This window comes from Scophthalmus maximus, chromosome 6, assembly GCF_022379125.1.
Source record: "Scophthalmus maximus strain ysfricsl-2021 chromosome 6, ASM2237912v1, whole genome shotgun sequence".
Classification (NCBI taxonomy): Eukaryota; Metazoa; Chordata; class Actinopteri; order Pleuronectiformes; family Scophthalmidae; genus Scophthalmus; species Scophthalmus maximus.
Genome location: NC_061520.1, coordinates 14,388,174 through 14,405,085, shown reverse-complemented (window position 1 = coordinate 14,405,085; position 16,912 = coordinate 14,388,174). Strand labels below are relative to the sequence as shown.

At 40.7% G+C, this 16,912-nt stretch overlaps 3 protein-coding genes across 10 annotated transcripts in view; 1 reads left to right on the top strand and 2 right to left on the bottom strand.

The window, feature by feature from the left end:
• The window catches only part of arhgef25b (Rho guanine nucleotide exchange factor (GEF) 25b), a 29,220-nt gene extending 27,793 nt beyond the window's left edge, over positions 1 to 1,427 (bottom strand). For 3 of the 7 annotated variants that reach the window (XM_035630418.2, XM_035630426.2, XM_035630429.2), the window contains exon 1: positions 611 to 750. The gene's annotated coding sequence lies outside the window, so the exon portion shown is untranslated. Of the gene's footprint in view, positions 1 to 586; positions 751 to 828 lie in introns of those variants that run through there. The other 4 variants (XM_035630422.2, XM_035630425.2, XM_035630421.2 and 1 more) reach the window with 2 other exon arrangements.
• LOC118308946 (activin receptor type-1B-like) lies at positions 749 to 10,131 on the top strand. The gene is made up of 9 exons (XM_035630447.2): positions 749 to 886; positions 3,572 to 3,817; positions 4,244 to 4,495; positions 4,617 to 4,847; positions 4,981 to 5,148; positions 6,337 to 6,493; positions 6,633 to 6,757; positions 6,866 to 6,996; positions 7,262 to 10,131. The coding sequence occupies exons 1-9, from the start codon at positions 820 to 822 to the stop codon at positions 7,385 to 7,387; spliced, it is 1,503 nt and encodes a 500-aa protein (XP_035486340.1). The 5' UTR covers positions 749 to 819; the 3' UTR covers positions 7,388 to 10,131.
• Positions 10,132 to 10,303: 172 nt separating this feature from the next.
• On the bottom strand, positions 10,304 to 16,824 carry prkag1 (protein kinase, AMP-activated, gamma 1 non-catalytic subunit). 2 transcript variants are annotated; one of them, XM_035630453.2, is made up of 13 exons: positions 16,673 to 16,824; positions 15,552 to 15,603; positions 15,375 to 15,475; positions 15,204 to 15,285; positions 15,051 to 15,109; positions 14,813 to 14,858; positions 14,666 to 14,720; positions 13,871 to 13,997; positions 13,513 to 13,678; positions 13,376 to 13,413; positions 12,576 to 12,722; positions 12,023 to 12,122; positions 10,304 to 11,892 (listed from the first exon to the last, which is right to left on the bottom strand). In XM_035630453.2, exons 1-13 carry the CDS (start codon positions 16,679 to 16,681, stop codon positions 11,882 to 11,884), a joined length of 993 nt encoding a protein of 330 aa, XP_035486346.1. In that variant the 5' UTR covers positions 16,682 to 16,824; the 3' UTR covers positions 10,304 to 11,881. The 2 variants fall into 2 exon arrangements, with proteins under 2 accessions (XP_035486346.1, XP_035486347.1); XM_035630454.2 differs by having other exon boundaries at positions 16,701 to 16,804.
• Positions 16,825 to 16,912: the final 88 nt, after the last annotated feature.

Here is a 16,912-nt window from a genome sequence, read left to right as displayed (position 1 = left end):
TGATGCTATGGAAACGCACAGCGTTATATCAACAGGTGTTGTTTTGTGTGTGTTTGGTCCAGCACACTGACAATCAGTGAGGGCAGGCGGAGCAGCAGACACACTCCATGAACAACGTCTCACAGTTCACCAGCATCCACCAAAATGATCAGGAAGATGAATCAACACAAAGTCAACAATATAACCTTTCATGAAGTTGGATTTGTTTTAGGACTGTTGCACTAAACTGCATTAGTTTCAGCTTGGTGGTCCTGATACTTGATATAACTGACGTCCTCCAAAAAGTGGCCAGGAAAACAAAACAAAAATCAATGATTGCAGCCTTGATGTTTGATGCTGATGGCAGTCGAAACGAATCAGCCCGCAACAAAAGACAATGGAATAGAATTTAAAAAGATTACATAAGATATGTGAAGCTGACGGTAACAAGAATAAATTCAATATAGTGACAAAAACACAAGATATTTGTAGAAGCAGCCATTTGTCCATTCGTCGAATGAATAAATAAACCTGGGGATAATGTCACAGGCAACAGGAGCCTATTGGAAATGGCGTTCGAGTGGTAAATCAAATTAAAAGTATGAACCTGAATAGGAGCATAACATGTCACCTGCGGAGCTCCTCTGTGTCCTGACGTGTCCTCGCGTGTCCTCGCCTCGCCTCGCCGTCGGAGTGTGTCTGTGCTGCAGCCTGCTGGTGGAGCATGTCAGCGGCCCGACAGTCTGGTAGCGGGGGGAGAGCTGTCACCGTCTCCTCTCCGCCACAGCCAACGGTAGCTTACCAAACGTCCCAATGCGATGAACCGGGAATGTAACGACCATGGCTAACCTACGGATTTCGTTAGCCGCCGCGGTCATCCAGGCTGTGCTGTTCACAGACTCCGAGGGTGAGACGTGTATTGTTTGGTTGTTGTTGTTGTTGTTGTTGTTGTTGTTGTTGTTGTTGTTGTTCATGAAGAAGCACAGGGTCGCCGTCGTCGACGCGGACGGATGTGGAGTTAGCCGCGAGCTAACGTTAGCTAGACTCGCTAACCTAGCTAGCGTTAGCCGCGAGCTCGCGTTAGCTAGACTCGCTAACCTAGCTAGCGTTAGCCGCGAGCTCACGTTAGCTAGGTTAGCGAGTCTAGCCGAACAGCGAATTAACTCGAGCCACAGAGAGGAAACTGTTCGCCTTCATTTACAGAGACGTGAATGTTTGTTCGTTTGAACGCGTGTCGTGTTAATGTGACTCTCCGCCGTCTCTGTCGTGCTGGTTGTGCCCGTCTGAACCGGGTTTATTTCGGACTGACAGCTCCGCGAGTCACGGTGCCGTCAACATGTTGTTAGCGTTTATCAACTATCTCTGTGCGTCACACTCATGTCGTCCAGGTGGGCTCGACATGTAGCTCGATACATGAGGATATTCATCTTTTGGTGCCGACTCGTGCGCGTATCTATGCAGACATTAGTTATATGACGTGACAGCATCCAGGCACATACAGCAACACATATACAGTGATGCTATAATGAGACGGATGGATCGATGGATGGATCGATGGATGGATCGATGGACGGATCGATGGATGGATCGATGCCAAGGCTCATCACAAACTGTGACATTTCCGGAAATGATAGTTCAAATCAAATCTTACAAAGCACATTTAAAAACAACAATGACAGTCGCTGTACATTAAAAATATCCCAGAACCCAAGATGGAGTTGATAATGTTTATTAAATCTAATTTAGGATTATCTGATGGTAGTGTATTTCCCATTTGAATCATTGTTTGGGCCTAGGTGTGTCTCTTTTGTTTACTCGTGTTATCAGTATTGATATTTTTCTCCATCATGATTCCACTTTTTGTGTATAAGTATTTGAATGTATCCAACAGCAGATGTACATTATGCGTATCCTCATTGACTATCCATATTTAGTTGAATGGATGGATAATATGTGCCAATTGAAATGTCTGTTAAATCAGATTTTCATCACATTGATTCTTCCAGAAATATATGTACAGGGCTGCAACTATCTACTATAACTTTTATTATCATTTAAATGGAAGATTATCTTCTTAATGTTTTGTCAGAAAATAGTAAACTCCCCTCAAAGGAGCTGACACAAGAGAATCTTTGATGTTTTAACTTGATAAAACATTGGTCAGTTATCAAAACTGAAACAGACATAAATAAAGGTATATTTGTCACAGTATAAATGTTTGGAAACTGTTCCTCAGAGCACATGGTTACTATACACCACTTGCTCTTGCACCCCCACACAGAGTAAAGTATAATGAACATAGTGGAGTCTTTTCCTAGTGACCTATTTAAAAGTATGTAAGATTAACTTGTTGCTCATGCTGTAAAACGTGCTGACACAAAACAAGGCCGCTCAGTCCTGCTACGTTCTGGCTATAAACCGGAGTATGTGTGTTAAAGCAGCTGAATTCCAGTGGTGACTTGAAGTGTTATCACCCTTTTTGTTACTATTGCCATTTGCCAGGGTGGACCTGCAGTTGTCAGTGTGTTGTCTATTTTTTAGAATTTCCATTCCTAAAACTCTTTTCTTCTCTGAAAATTCGTATGTGGTTTTAAACCATCAGCCTCATGTGGATTAAAACTGTGTCATTTATAGCAGTGGAAAGTCTTAAATGTCAGTCCTATGTTCAGTCAGCATTTGTCTCCCTCGTTTCCTTATTTCCTCTGTGGTTTGTTTTTGTTTTTCATATTTGACAAACCAGTTCCTTCCAAGTAGGTGTTGGCATTGTGTGAGTCAGTACCACAAACTATGTTGTAACGCATCTACTCTGTATTTCCCCTATTTGATGTAGATGACATCCAGTGAAGTTCATCTGCATGTGAATGGGTTTTCCAACCAATAATCAGATTTTTCTTTTTAGAATCTGAGATTTTTCAGAAATACTGGACTTGTCACATCATGTCTGTGTTTTGATAACACCACTACATTTAACAGAGGATATCACAGCATCTCATTTGTTCTTAATGTTTTTAGGATTCAGGCTTTTTGGGGGGCTAATTCAAAGCTGTGGTTTGTATCATGCTCACTGATGCTCTGTCCCAAATCCATACTCATAGTAGACTGTTTTAGCAGTTGATATACAAAAATATTGACATACTTAATCATTTATTCTTATAGGAAGTAATGTAGTTTGTGTGGTGTGAATTGTCAATCAAGCTGGACAAAATTGTAATAGTTTATACTTATTTTTTTGTTTTCATAACAAGTTTCACCCCCACTCACAACTTATTTAAATTTCTTCCAGCCGTGAGTTGCTCATACATCCTCAACAGCATACTTCATCGGCAGCAGGTGTTATTGTTAGGCATACTGTCTGTGTTGAGTTAATTTTATTTTTATACTAGTATGGATTTGGGACATAGCATGAATTCTGCTGTGTTTTACTGTCCCCTACTGCACAAGGTGCAAACCACAGTAGTTTGTTAATCCCTTTGACTGACTTCTGATGTTTAGTAATAATTAATTTTAAGTGCTTTCAGGTCAAAGTTCATTAATCATTCAAATTATTATTTTTCACAGTGTTTTTCTTTGTCTGCCCTCTCCGCTTCTGCAGCACTTTGGTGTAACTGCACCACCGCCCAGTGTGAGAAGACTGGTTCCCAGTGTGAGACCGATGGGGCCTGCATGGCCTCCACCTCCTTCATTGAGGGTCAAGAACAGCACATCCGCATCTGCATCACGCGGGACGACCTTGTGCCCCCTGGACAGCCCTTCTACTGCCGCAGTGCGGAAGGCTTGCTCAACATCCACTGCTGCTACACTAACTACTGCAACAGCATTGACCTCAAAGTACCGTCAGGTGAGAACTTGAAAGTGTCACTTAAATGACACCAAAATGAAATGTCTTTACGTTGAGTAACACACTTCACACACCTACGCATGTTGCAAATATCAAAGACAAAATCAAACACTGCTGAATTGTATGAGAGACGTCGAGAGAGAGAATAAGAAGATCTTTTAATAGTGTTAGAATACGGTTAATATACTTTGAACACTGCTTTTCACATTAAAAGGTTTTTTATGTGTTGAGAATTGAGTATTTCTCTGTGATATAATGCTGCAAATAATCAATCAATCAAACCGTGTAAGGTATTGCAAGAATCATGCCGACTCAGGACATGAAGCGGTTCATATCAGTGTAATAAGTCAGTTTTACGTGTGCACTGGATGAAAAAAGTCACATATTAATTTTCTGCTGTTGTCCTTTTAATGACAACTCCATCAGGACGAGAGGGAGGTGACAGTTCAGGTGGGACATGGGGCCTGGTGGAACTAGTCGCTGTGATTGCAGGGCCGCTGTTCCTGCTGTGTCTGCTGCTGTTGGTGGGCATGTTCCTGTATCAGTACCACCAGAGGGCCTACAACCACAGGCAGAGGCTGGAGGTGGAGGACCCCTCCTGTGACCACCTTTACATGGCCAAAGACAGGACCCTGCAAGACCTGATTTACGATCTGTCCACATCTGGTTCAGGCTCAGGTGAGTTGACAATATGATAATAAATCTGTTGGCCAACACACATTGTAGTTTATTATGGTTTTGGCCTGTCAAGGATTAAATCTACATCAAAATAATCAACGTTCTCATCTTTTCTGAAAAGGTCTGCCTCTGTTTGTCCAACGGACCGTGGCCAGAACTATTGTCCTGCAGGAAATCATTGGAAAGGGGCGTTTCGGGGAGGTGTGGCGAGGACGCTGGAGGGGTGGCGATGTGGCGGTGAAGATCTTCTCATCCAGAGAAGAACGCTCCTGGTTCCGTGAAGCTGAGATCTATCAGACTATCATGCTCCGCCATGAGAACATCCTGGGCTTTATAGCTGCTGACAATAAAGGTGTGCACATTTACTATCACAACATGTTCAGTTTTGTACTTAAATAGTGAGGGAATCATTTACTACTTGGGGGTATTGATACTTGTGTTTTAGTTGCTGTGTAATAATTAATCATTATTCTTTATTTGGATAGATAATGGCACATGGACCCAGCTGTGGTTGGTCTCAGACTTCCATGAGCATGGCTCTCTGTTTGACTATCTGAACCGCTACTCTGTCACCACTGAAGGAATGATCAAACTGGCGCTCTCAGCTGCCAGCGGCCTTGCACATCTGCACATGGAAATACTTGGAACACAAGGTAGTGTTTGTATGTTTACAGATTTTGTTTAGGCATGACTTCATTTTTCCTGGCTTCCACCTTTAATTAACGCGATGGTTTGAATAGTGACACTTCGACATCAACTCTGAAACACACTGCATATCACATTCAGCCACATGATTTACTTTCTACTGTATTAGTTACAGAATTTCCTTTCATTGTTGTTTAGCTACAGTCACAGCAATGAAACCTCGAGGTCTGAGCAGGTCAAGTCTGCCCAACATGTTGTACTTTGTCATCTCTTTGTTAAGTCACTACCAGTTGTAAAATACATTTGTGATTTTTCATCTAAGCTGAAATGCTGTCATTCAGGTAGTTCCACACTTTGTAGTGGTGAAAGGAAGTCAAGAGTTGTAGCAGAAAAATAATACAAGCGAATGCTTGTTTACCTTGATTTAGTTAATACATGCTTCTACCAACAAGTGTTTTTCACTACTTTCTATGCTTTGCAAATGTCCCTTATGAAACAAATTTCTTACTTTGCCTGCCCCGCCCAGGGACAGGCACAACACCTCTGATGTAACTGGATTGAGTAATCAAACAGCATGTGTCACAACAGCATGTAGAATTTGACTAATTGTGTAGTTAACAAATTAGTTTGTAATATATTCCATAATTTAAAATTGAAACTGAGAAAAAGTGGTAGAAAATGATTAAATTAAGTTTTTGAAGACGTTTTTTTTTAATGTTCAAGGGTGTCTTATCACTTAGAGTCTCAAAAAACAAAGAGAGAGGTTACATAGATAACAAACCTGTCAAAGCAACAGACGACACCCAGTGTGATGGATTGTTTCTAAATGCCCTGAACTGTACACATTATATATTTAGTATAGCCAAGGGTGTGTATTTGTGGTCTCATGTCTAGTTTATTATGTTCAGCTGCTGTCACAGTCACATACATGGCTGCATCACTTCAGACTGTATGTGATGCGGAAACAGCATTTACAATCCTCTAATGTAAAGTAATAAACAGTATATTATTCGCTGATTATTAGAAGATGAAAGTGCAGTTGAGGACTTCTTGTTGCATGAATAGTGCTTATTTTAGTTTTTATTAACTTATTGCCCAAATAAGGAAAATGATACAACATGTTGTAGTTTTCAGTTCAGTACATAATTGACAAAAATATTCACAAGTGATAATCCGGGACGTTTGTGTCTTGGTAGGAAAGCCAGGCATCGCCCACAGAGACCTGAAGTCCAAGAACATCCTCGTGAAGAAGAACTGCACCTGTGCTATTGCCGACCTGGGTCTGGCTGTCCGCCATGAGTCTGCCACCGACACAATCGACATAGCCCCCAACCAAAGGGTGGGCACCAAGAGGTTCGTGTCCACAAACACACGAGCCAACTTGAGGCTTAGCCTTCCTCCCTCTCACTCATATTTTGACACCTTTCCTAGAATATTCTTTTCATTCTCTACATCACTACAGCGTGGGATTGTTGTTCTTTACGTCTCACAGGTACATGGCTCCAGAGGTTCTTGATGAGACCATCAACATGAGACACTTTGACTCGTTCAAATGTGCTGACATCTACGCTTTGGGGCTGGTCTACTGGGAGATTGCACGTCGCTGTAACAGTGGAGGTCAGACTCTTGTTTTCACTCCGCCTGTGTTTTGTGTTTGTTTGTTTTTGAATTAATGTTGTAATCTGAGATCATAGTACTAGTCTGACTCCAACACCGTGTCATCAGGTATCCATGAAGAATACCAGCTGCCCTACTACGACCTGGTACCTCCTGACCCGTCCATAGAGGAGATGAGGAAAGTGGTGTGTGACCAAAAGCTACGACCCAACATCCCAAATTGGTGGCAGAGCTATGAGGTGTGGCAATGCAATTCATTGTTTAGAATAAAACTAGTATTACTAGAGATGTTCCGACACCATTTGACCCTTCCCGATACCTGGACCTGGGTATCGGCCGATACCGAGGACTGATTGGATACCAGTGCATTTGAAAAAAGATCAACTTGTATGACATATTTTAACAGCTGTATGCTACTATCCCTGTGTGGAAGTGATCATTTTATCATTTTATCATTTTGTAACATCTTAACTCCTCTTTCCCTTTCTTCTCCTGCTGCTCCAGGCTTTGCGGGTCATGGGTAAAATCATGAGGGAATGTTGGTACGCTAACGGAGCTGCCCGCCTCACAGCCCTGCGAGTCAAGAAGACCTTGTCCCAGCTCAGCATTCAAGAGGACATAAAAGTCTGAGTGAGGTCAGCAGAGCACTGAGCAGGGCCCGACTCCAGACAGGCAGAGGAAGGGTTCGGGCCCTTCGACGAAGAATGCACAAAGTAAGAGCATATGATGGAGAGTGGCACTTTGTAAAATATTAGTCCATAGACACTCCTGCCAGTTTTGAAGCCACTTGATTTCTGACAAACCCTACCTCGCCTACCCAGCCAAACTACCAAGAACACCTTCCCTGTCTTGTCCTCAGCTACTGCTGCCCCACCCGAACATTTCTGTTCCACTCGCTACACTCCATACTAACAAGGATCCTTGGGTTTCCTGTGTAATTGTATGCAATCAAAAGCAGGATTATGTAATTAACAGGTTAATATTTTAAAAATCAGTTGCTGATATTTTATAATATCTTTGATCCGTTTTGCTCGATTGTTAAGGATCAGCAACTGCTCGTGTTGTCTTTGCAAGGGGGGTTAGGGGTGTTTTTAACTTATTTTTACTTATTCTGTTATTTAAATGACTAGATCTAATATATGGGTGTTTTTGTGAGTCTACTGTGCAGGTTTCTCTATGCCACACCTACAGCACATGTCAAACGGCTTATAAATCATTGAACAAGATATAATCCATCTGGTTCTGCGACAGCGTCGTGGTTAAGTTCAACGCAGATCACCAAGTACAGAGCAGAGTTTGTAAAGATGTAACCCTTTGACTGTCACTTAAGTCTTCAACGTCACCGGCGCATTAGGGCACCTAAAGCTGGGCTCAGACAGCAGGAATTTTGTTCCTCCCCCATATGAGGGATTCACAGGGACATTTTTAAAACCTCCTGAACTGCCCGCAGAATCATCGGGGCGGCCCTGATAACAGATAGGTGACAGAGTAAGTTGTCTAACGTCTAATGCCTCCATTGCTTTTGTTTTGTTTGCACCTTCTTCCTCATGCGATTGCGTCAGTGACATAAGGTGGTGCGTCGCTCCCTCTTAATAATCTCAATAATATCTTGTAGTGTCTTCGTTATGCAACCTGACTTCAAAATCATGTAGTCTGAGACCAGCTTTACAAAACAGGATTTAGCCTTTTACCACTAACTGTCGTGAACCTCAGGTTGTCTCCATACTTACCAATCAACATGCTTTTCTTTTCAGTATAAAACTAGCGTAAGTAAAACAGACAGTGAGGGACATTGTTAAATGAAAGTGAATTTCACTAGGATGGAGGATTCCACTTGTAGAGCAACAGCTACATGTGGTCTGATACTGTAGCTTTTTTTTGTCAAACTTCTCAGCTGACTCCCTCGCTGGCTTCAGATCTGGACATTACTGATGCAAAACACTACATGCAGCATGTTGCACAGTGGTATATGTGTGTTTATATAATAGTGTCCTATTCTGAATGCAGCTGCTGTCTCTCAATCAACCCCCATAGAGCATAGCCTGCCAAGAGTGTGTACACTGGCTCCAGTCCCTCAGATAAGCTCGTACACACAGATAAACCTTTGCAGCTGCCAATACAACTAACACTGTACATGAAACGCAAGGCAGAATTGTGTTGTTGTTAAAAACACTAACTGCAGGAATCTCAATTATAGTTTTCTTGTTGTTTTTTTTTCATAATGTCAAAGCATGTTCAGTGTTCTTTTGCCCTCAGGGCTCCTTTACCCTGGCCAAGTATAACTACTGCACATAAACTAGCTTTTTCAGGTAATACTTGTGTATATATGAGACTGTGATTGGTTCTTAGGGCATGTTTTAATGGTTCAATCTCTCATACCAGCTTTTTTTTTGTTGGTGGGAAGAAAATCAAAGACTTTTCTGTTTCAAACAGAATGATGTACCCGTCTACTTTCTGACCTCTGAAGTAACGTCACTGTATTTCTGTCAGACACACTGCTTATGTTGACGTTTTATTTTAGCTCTCTATTACTGCGGAGAAATATTTGATTTTGAATCAATGATTCCCCTCGAGGCTCCTCGTGTTCACCATGCATTACCTCCTCAATGTGCAATGTGTTTCCTTTGTGCTAACACTGTCAGAAAACAGTCTACTTTTGTTTTTGTTTTCAGGAAATAGGTGCACTTTTTTCTTTAGTTGTATGGAAATTCAACAGGTACTGTGTGTAGTCTTTACTATGTTATTTGTGTGTAGGCTGTGAGTCCCTATGAAAACCCGAAAGGCCACATGTGGACTACTACTGACCTCACAGCATTAAAACCAAATTATTCTCAGAATCATCTCTGGATCGCGGACTTGTGTTTATTTAAGATCACGCCACTGAAAGTGAGAATGTTTACACAAACGACAGCAATCAGTTGCAGTACACTCCAGAGAGCATCATGAAGAAACTGAACTCTACTGAAATGACTCGATGCTGTCTCAAATGTGTTTGACCAGTTCTTTTTCATTTAGAATCCCTTGCTCACCTGCACTGTGTTGTTTAAGTCTTAGGGGATTTTAGCAAGAAGAGACAGGCTGCACTTGATGCCGTTTGTTTTTAGCTGGCCAGACTGGTAAGCTCTGCTGTTTAATATGTGGTTCAATGTCATCCATATTTATACACTTAATTGGTATGTTTGTCAAATTGTATCTGCCTTATGTTTAAAAAAGTAGGGTGTGAGTTTAAGAAATTGGATATTAAAGTACAAGTTGTGTAAACTTCCATGTCTCTGTCAAGTTCTGGCAACGGGACAACTGCATCCATGTACAAACTCCTTCAGGACTTCAATCATGTATCTTCTAATATAGAGTAATAAATACAATTGTTTTCCTATGCTGTCCATTTCTTTTCTTTCATCTCTGCCATCCCCTTCCTTGCACTGAATAAGATGTTCAAAGCTCCAGGTGACCCCCGAAAATATAATTAATCACAGGTTAAATGACTGAGTAGCTACAATACTACACTGTGATATAAAAGATGCACACATCAAAAGATTTATACAATTTACAACAAACTTCAAAGAACCTTTATTGCTCATCCTTTAAATTATAATCTCAATGCAGATTAGTACAAAAACTATGCATTTACATACAGTTGTACACATTCTATATCATGTATACCGAAGCAAAGTGTGTTAAGGGCCTGTTCTCTTCAGGAGGAAATGCTGGTTTTTAGTGATTTTGATAACGATCCTTAGACACAAAAAACAGCTGAATAAACCTTTAACATATGATATTCTGACATCAACATAAACACTCCATTAACGTTTAACATCAGAAAATGAATAATTGAGCAGCTGTTAATTTGAACATTAGTTTTCAAGTGATGGTCCACATTCCAAAAAACCAAATGCTTTCAAATCCCTTTATTGCTCATAATGCCAAACCCCAAAGAGTAACTAACAAAACCTGCAGAAAGAAATGTCTCTACAGTCAAATGTACAATCCATGTACATTTAATTACACATGACAACACAGACAAAATGGCAGAGCAGAAAAGCCATAAATATTCAGAGTTTGTACACTGGGTTGCCTAGAACAGGTGAAACGATGCTGTACTAGACTTCACAGGTGAGGTCATCTTGGGAGCCTGTGAGTGTTGTTCCAGATTGTTCTGACGAGTTCTTTTTAATTTTACATCTGTGAGATCGTTTTCAGTGCAGACAACTGATCATATCAATGACCTTCCTAGTGTTTGAATGATAAATTATGCTCAATGATTTTCCAATCTACTTGAAAAAGTAGCATCTGGGTAGTTTGTGGCTGTATGTACAATGTGCATGATACATACAGGTTGGGTAGATACAGAAGTGACTATACAACCATCAATTTATCTTTGAAAATTGGAAGAATGTAGTTGTTCAGGTTAAGAAAAAAAAGACTCAACAGCTCAAGCCTCTACCTACCTGCATTTAATTTATTAAGCCAACTGGATATGAAAAAACTAGAAGTTGAATAACGACAAAGTTCTCATATGTACAAAGAAAAGGGCACAAGCAAATGTCTTTCATGCTTTAGTGAGTGATGGTTACGAATAACACCACACACTAAAGCTACACAGTGTTTAAAATAGTCCTTAGATCGGCTCAATGTGCATCTAAATGTCAACCTTATTATAGAAATGAAATGCTGCCAACAAAAGGCAATACAGGTAAATCAACTTTCCTTTAGCTAATTTCTGAATGCTTATTTTATCTGGCTACTACTACTACTTTATATTGTCAGGAATACCTTTTTCCCAACAGCCTTTATGGTGGGAATGATGTCGGTCATCCTGAGTTGCAAAGGTTTTATGTGCTTTCGCATCTTTCTCGTCACACTCGGCTGACTTGGAATTTGGCTCAATTTACAAGAGCTTCTTTAAATGTCTTGTACAACTAAAATTATACATTGCTGGGTTGCCAAAACTTAGTGAACTTCATATTTTTGCACAGAGGCAGATGAATTCTTGTGCAAATAGAGGAAACCTTGTTAGAGGAGATGGATGATGATTCCCTGTCTCTGTCTCTTTGTCCGTGTTCTCCCTTTGTGCCGTTTGAGCAGTTTTCTGTTGAAACTGTGGCCTTTCCTCGTGTTCCTTCCTCAAGCCGTGCCTGTGGACACATTTGGGAAAATATGTGAATAATTCTGCTGCTTTTAATGCTTCTTCAAAAGCATTTTTAATATGATCCTCCTTACATTAAAAATGTGATCACCCCAAAAATCAAACACAACTGAACTTACCCTCTTCCTCATCGGTAAGCACTAGTGCCTGGAGAATATCTGAGAGAGAGACGATTCCCTTCACCACTTCCTGCTCATCTACCACAACCAGCCTGTGCACCTGAGCAACACAGAAGGAGACCCCTCAATGTTACTTTTACCTCTGCAAAACATTTTCTTCCATGGCTAAAAGACTGTGTAGAGAAATTGATACACAACAACACAAGTGTGTGCACACACAGCAGCTTTGATAACAAGAGGCAACGTGGCTGGAAGACTTATTTCCAAAGAAAGTGACTCTGTTCAGTAATGCCACACTAAAGGCTAAATGTATGCACATCAAGTTCTTCTGCTATAACATATTCTTCAGACTTCAATAAGTTTTGTTTCTATGAACCATAAAATGGAATAAAAGCTGCATTTGAGTCCCGGCTGACTTTCAGGAGGTTTTTCACGTGGAGGAATAAAATTCATAATAACTCATTCCACATATTGATGAAAGCTCATGAGCAACTAAGCGTAAACCAGCTACAAGAGACAGCTGCTTCAACACACACTGATATCCGACCCTCACCTCGGCCTCCACCAGTCTGCCGATGATGGCCTCAAGGCTTTCGTGCCTGTTGCAGGTCAGAACTCCTTCAAAGTACTGAGAGCGGTGCTGCAAGGCTTTGGTCACAGTCACGTCCAGGTTGTTGTACGTCTTCTCTGCTGCCAGGTTCTGAAAAACACAGGCGGTTAAATTATTATCTAGCAATCCAGATGTATGTAGATTAGTTAAACAGATACACAGAGTCATGTAAACTAGAATATGTTTTTGGCTCATCCAATCAATCAATTGCCAAACATTTTTATATAATCATCCAATCAATCAATTGCCAAACATTTTTATATAATCTATCAAAACTGAAGAAAAAAATGCTGCAAATTAAAATGCCATAAAGCTGCTCGTTGACTTTCATCACATTCAAACATAAAAGTGTGTACCCAATATGATAATATATATAACAATCAGAAATGATTAACTGATTAGTTGATTGATTGAAAATTAATTGGGAAATGTTTTTGTTTTATTATTCTCCATTATTAAATTTTCAAGCAAAATTTAAAATGTGACAGTTTTATGCTCGTCTTGTTTTGGTCAAATAAAACAATCTCTTTGAATACATCATGTTGGGCCTTGGGAAATTATAGCAGGCACCTTTACTAATGACCTGACACTTTCTATACCAAATGATTAATTTGTCATTTAGGAAAATAACCAGCATATTTAAGAGATAATGAAAATCATTGTTATTTGCGGCTCTACTTAACATAAAAAAGAAAAACAGTTAGAAAAACACATTGAGTAGACAGTGACAGATGACAACTTACTATAACATCAAATTTTGAGTATATATCCACCACTCGACCTGCAAGAGAGAGACAGCACCTCAGTACATAAATACAATTCAAGTGGTCTCTGGTCATTCTTGGCAAAACACAAGTGTAATTTCAAGCAGCCCACATACCTTTGTCGTCCACAACGGGGAGGGCTGACACCCGCTGCTCCACAAAAATACCCAGCGCCGTGTACAGTGGAGTGTCTGAGCGCACCACCGCTATGTTCTTAAAAGTTCCGATGTTCAATTCCTCTAAGGTTTGACTCAAAAACGAAGGTTTTGGCATCTCTGATATCTGAAAAGAGTAAACAAGAAAATACACACTCAAATAAAACTGTATGAGAACGGATGTCTTTATAAAAATTTACTGTTTCATTAACTCTGTTCAAGGCCTCTGCAATGTCACTGCCAGACTCAGACACTGAAAAAACAACAGTAAATGATTTACAGTATTTAATGTGGCAGCAGAGAGGCCTGTGGGACTTACAAAAAGCTTCAGGAACTTGAGAATCCTCTTGTGTGTGAGAATATAGAGTGTGTTCCCTGTCAGCGGGTCGATTACAGGCAATCTGTGGATCTTGTTCTTCAGCAGAGATGATACTGCATCATACAAACTGGAACGCAGAGACATTATGAGAGGACCAAGTGAATAGACAGATTAAATGTATGAATAAAAGAAGTATATAAAAGAAAATTGTCTTATGTTTGTTTATTTGTAGGAAATGTAATAACTTGAATTGTGGGTCAATTGCAGCATTCCTACAATAAATGTTGTGGGTACAAACAAAACTTCAAATCTCCCAGCAATGGAGTTTAATTAGTCTCAAAACCTGCGTATGATACGAGCATAGAAAAACGTTTTTGTGAACTATTGAGACTTTGGAGGCAGGGACAGCTGAGGTTTACCACACAGGATTTGTGGGTTTGCTATTTGTTAACACACCATTCAAAGTTTCTCCTTAACTCGACAAGCGAGAGAGAAGGAGAAAGACAGCACAGTTAAATAGTAGGAGGGATTACTTTTATGAGTAAGTATATTATTATTTTGTCTGTTTTTTTAAAAGGAAACCGCTGAAAATGGACCAACTTTAAGAGTTAATGCCACAGACTGAAGCATCATATGCCGCCCTGGTTTTATGTCCCAGCATGCAACTAGCATGTATTAAAGTAACAATTGACACCAAGTGACAACAACAAGAACAAAATGTTGATGCTTGAAATTATAACTTTTTGTATTAAGTATTGCTGCTAGCCAAGCATTAAATAAAAGAAAAACACTCACCTGGCACTGGGACATATGCTAACCAAGGGCTTGAAGGAGTCTTGAAGGTACAGCTCTATTATAAACATAACACACAATATAGTTCACCCTCTAGATTACCAGAGTAAATGACAAGAAGTACATTGCATGTATATTAAAATGTCTCACCTCTCCATGTTTCAATTTTGTGCTCTTCCAACTCGTATATCTGAACCTGAAAGATTACACAGAGAGAATGGTTTGACTGAGAGGAAACAATGAACAAGTTGAGACAAGCTCTTGATTCGACAGGAAAAGAAAAGAAGGTCACACTCAGCGACACACGAGGTAAAAACCCTACCTATGACAAAATAACCTTGAAGTTGTTAAACCTAATCTTACAATTCAATGATTGCATTCATCTTACCAGTGGAGATTTGTAGTAGCGATGAAGAATGTTAATGAAGTCTGTGATGGTTAGCATTCCTGTGGAGCAGAATTAGAAAGATTTTATTAGTCCATTATCAAATTCATACTGAACGCATGGAGTGAAATTGAGCCAAATGAAAATGGTTCTTACCAACAAAGCACTGCTTCTTACTGTCCCACAGAGGAGCTGCTCTCACCCCGTTGGAAACGAGTGCAAAGAACGCCTTCTTCACCTGATACATCCAACGCACCAACGGTTTCAGTCTAAATCAACTCATTGCTAAACAAATTCCATTTTTTCATTTAAACATTTGTGATTTACCTGAAGTGATGTATCAAACACAACCAGTTTGGAGCTGGTGGGTACGAGGTCGTAACACCGGTGGGACTTCATGAACCTGGTGTACACATTGTGCTCTGGGTCTGGAGGAAGACATGACAGACTACTGGTTAGTGTTGTCTACACGTGTCACTGGCTCTCACGAAACAAGTCCCTTACCCTCAACGACTGGGTCCTTCTTCACCTCCAAATCATCAGTGGTTACTTGAATCTGAAAGAAAACGATAACTGTGATTAATATTCAGCTTATCGAGGTCAACCTGGTGAGTCTTTGAGTTGAACAACACTGGCCGGTGTTGTGACAAAAAGTGATCGTCCGCCAGAAACTGATTTCCGTATTATACTGTGTTTAATAGGTTTTGTGTCCCATTTAAAAGTATTTCAACAGGTAAAAAACTGCATGGGTTATTATCTAGGAGAGAGCAGGTAAAATAATGCAGTCATAAGAATAATTGCAATTTACCGTATACATAATCCATTACCATATATCATGTAGAATACAGCAATGATTATTAATTATTTTAGTAATATTAGACATACAAATGCATACAAACCTTAAAAACAATAGGATCGTATTTCCTGTGAGCAAACCATGCCTGACTACGATATAAACGGCAAACACGAGACGTTAACGTTTCACAAAGACACATCTTTGATATTAATACGGACATAAAGTTGTGTATATGTGGCCGTTATGAGAGTTTGATCTAGATCAAGTCAGTTTCTGGCCGACGATCACTTTTTGGCACCACACCAGGCACAGCTGATCACCGCAACAAACCCTGTGACACCGAGCTGCAGCTCGTTAGACCCTCCAGTGTGACACAAGTCAGGGAACGTGACAGACAGAACTCAGCAGTTGTCAAACTGAACAGCTGTCGTCGCTGTTCTAGTTGTGCGCAAAGTGACAGAAGAACAACGCATCGTTGCACACACGTTAGCGTTAGCTCCGCGTCACTTGACATTAACGAGTCGGTCGAGGTGACTTCTCACGGAAGCTCTGCTCTCAGCACGAGTTGTCCTGTTGACACACGTCGTGGCCAACTGTCTTGTTCTAGAAAGTATTTACACTAGTACCGGAGCAAACATACCGATTTGTTTTTTGTTTTTGAATTGTGGACTAGCTTTACCGCCGAGGGCGCTAGCCCCGGAACTTCTCTCGTTAGCTCATTAGCTGCTACCGCTCTCATACCTTAGCAACCCTCTTTAGTTAACATGGGCCCAAGGTTTTTCTACAAAGCCACCGAGTTGTACACGCAAAAGTTGACTCAATAACTTACACACTCCATGTTCCACCCGCCGTCTCACCTTCCTGAAGCCGGGGACGTTCACAGCGGCTCGTCTTCCGCCACAGCGTACAGTGAAGTCGTTACCGTAATACACGTGGTGCTGCCGTAATACGTGGTGTTACCGTAATACAGGTGGTGCTGCCGCAACACGAGCTCAGGTGTGAGGGAACCCGCCCCGCGCCAGGCCGCTGTCTGTCTCACACTGAACACAGGCCTGTCGCCTGTGTATGA